We start from the raw sequence: 2,616 nt of genomic DNA, 5'->3' as shown, positions 1-2,616 counted from the left end.
TGTCATAAAATGGAATTCGAAAGAAGATTTATAGATTAAATTAAAAAAGGGTGTATTTTATTTGTCAAAAATTTATAGATAAAGGGTTTTAAAAATAGTCCTTGAACGTACATGATACACACAATGTATACATAGTGACCCCCTCTCCCCGCCCCGAGAAAGGAACCTTTCTTATTGTTTTAAAATGTCTCGTTTTGAACTGTAGTGGGGAAATTCCCATATTAGGAACATTTTTTTCATACCAAAAGGGAGAGGGAGAGGCTAATCCTAGTATGATAGCTTGTTGCATTATTTTGGGTAGACAACCTAGATATATTAACATAATCAAAAGGGCCAAGCCTTTCAATAGAACATAGGTGCACCCATCGACAAAGAAAGGGGTATCACAACCGTCAAGGTAGTTGGGGGTGTAGAGGCAATACATCCTAATCCCCCATCTACTGTTTATGAGTGGATGTAATTTTCAGCACCACCATTGGTGCGTGTCTAGATCAACATGAAGAATTTATTGCATTGTATGTCAATCGTAGACATCTAAATCAGCAAAGGCAAATCTTTGTGTTGCAGACATCTTAGTGCTTGTAATCTTGCTTCTCCTCCATCGCTACCTAGCCACTGTGTTAGCCCCTGGAATCCATCTAGACTATGTAGGTTGCACGTATCAAGGATTGTTAGAGAACCATTGTCAAGAATAGTTGCCAATTTGATTGTGGCTTAGTATTGCCCCCTCCCCCCGACCCTTGACTATTAGGAACGAACCCTTAATTTTCATTCCTTGGCAATCCAGCTCCTGGTCTCCATGCAATTGTTGGATTCTAGTGATAAGGACCATATCCCTACCCTGACAAAACCCTTCCTTAAAGTAATAACAAATAGCAGGCAAGTACATGAATTGTCAGGGAGATTTGAATTTCAAGATACAAAGGCAATGTGAAGGAACTCTCAGTAAGCTAGGAAAGAAATTTTATACGTGCAAGCTTTCTTATCCAAAGTGGAGCCACTCAAAGAGCATCTGAGCTGCGGAGATCACAAGACCCAAAGCAAAAGGGTTAAGTCACCCTTTTGCTTTCTTTGTGGGTCCATTGTATTCCTTTTCTCTTTAATCCAATTCTACTTTACCCCAAAATAAAAAATAAAAAAATCTTATAACCTAGGGCCATAAAGCCCCCGACATCCTTTAAGACGGCCCGTTGTACAAAACATGTTTTAGGGCGGGCAGTCAGCCAGCAGTAGCAACAAATTAATACTATCGAGGGCTTTGTTTGCGCAATCTGCTGGGAACAGGTAACGTCGATGCCTGCAGACAATATAGCAGTGCTGACGAAGTGCGGCCACGTGTTTTGCGACAGGTGCTTGAGACACTGGTTCTACCACTCTGCCAATGACTCCAGCTGCCCCTCTTGCCGCAGCGCACAGTTCTATCGCAAGCTCACCTACACTGTCACAAATTTACCGAATCAACGTCCGGCTCGACAGAGTATTAACATAGTGGGACATTTTAGCATCTCTCTGGCCCACAACGGCAGTATATCTTGCGGCCGATGCAAAGCGCCGGAGGCCCTCCTTCCAGTGGCTTTGGCCGGCTGTGGCCACGTCTTCTGTTGGACTTGTATCTCATCGCTCCTGCCGACGCCCTCGCCTCGTCTGCAACGCCTGCTTCAGCTTCCCGTCTCCGTTCGAGATCGGAGCTTGAGCCTTGGCGGCCCCATTGCATTCTCTCCGGTGAACGAGGAGCCGGGTCGTCTCATCAAAATATACCGAGGTGCCTTCACCATTAGAGGACACCCTGATACTGCGTCCATTGCGGCTTCCCGCTTTGCAACCATGCTAGAAGGCTGCACCACCGACGAGGAGCTGGACCTCATTCTGTTTGGCATGCCGCTGCAGTTTTTGTGCTTCTTTGCTGAGGGGGGGCTCAACGCAGACTCCCCCGTTGTCCGTACTCTGCAGAATGCTCTAGAAAGTTCCAAGGCTGCTCATTGTCTACGTGAAGGAGGATCTTCTGCAGGTAGTGCAGAAGTAGAGGACATGGCCGCTTACTGTCCACAGTGTTCTCAACCCTTCAACCAAACTTACGTGTTCCCCATCTTCTCCAGCAATACAGCAGCTAGCAACCAGGTCAACAATAATCCCACATATGAAAATAGTTCGTTCTCTGGGTCTGCCGTAGAGCAGACGTCACTTAATCCTCCCCGGGTTCTGATTCCAGGAAGCTCCCTTCTGCAGCTTCTAGACTTCTTGAAAGACATCTCCGTCAATTTGTAGGACATTTCGGATGAATACTTCTGCGACGCACTGTCCGATTTCCCTTAAAGTGGCGCGTTTGGGCAACCTCTAAATTTCTAAAGTTCTTTCTGAAGTTCGTTGTATGACATACCTCTCCGTTAAAAAGAGAACAAATTTGGCGTTAAAAAATATCCTTTTGCATGTTAAATCCATGTGACATATACATGGAAGCAAAAATACTCTTTCTTGCATCACACTGAACATATTTGGAACTCTATCCACTACAAGAGGTTATGTGTACTTGTGACGGTTGTAGCGACGAAAATACGATGGGTTTTTTTATCTTTTGACGTTGTTACAAGCGTCGCAATAAAAACGTCGTTATGATCG

At 44.9% G+C, this 2,616-nt stretch overlaps 1 protein-coding gene across 1 annotated transcript; it reads left to right on the top strand.

Annotated features, from left to right (window-relative positions):
• Window positions 1-1,293: 1,293 nt before the first annotated feature.
• LOC147416875 (uncharacterized) lies at window positions 1,294-2,265 on the top strand. The gene has a single exon (XM_086508004.1). The coding sequence runs from the start codon at window positions 1,294-1,296 to the stop codon at window positions 2,263-2,265; it is 972 nt and encodes a 323-aa protein (XP_086364130.1).
• The last annotated feature ends 351 nt before the right edge of the window (window positions 2,266-2,616 follow it).

This window comes from Adiantum capillus-veneris, unplaced genomic scaffold (genome assembly GCF_014529385.1).
Source record: "Adiantum capillus-veneris isolate H3 unplaced genomic scaffold, ASM1452938v2 Hic_scaffold_406, whole genome shotgun sequence".
NCBI classification, from domain to species: Eukaryota; Viridiplantae; Streptophyta; class Polypodiopsida; order Polypodiales; family Pteridaceae; genus Adiantum; species Adiantum capillus-veneris.
This window is presented reverse-complemented; position numbering and strand designations above follow the sequence as displayed.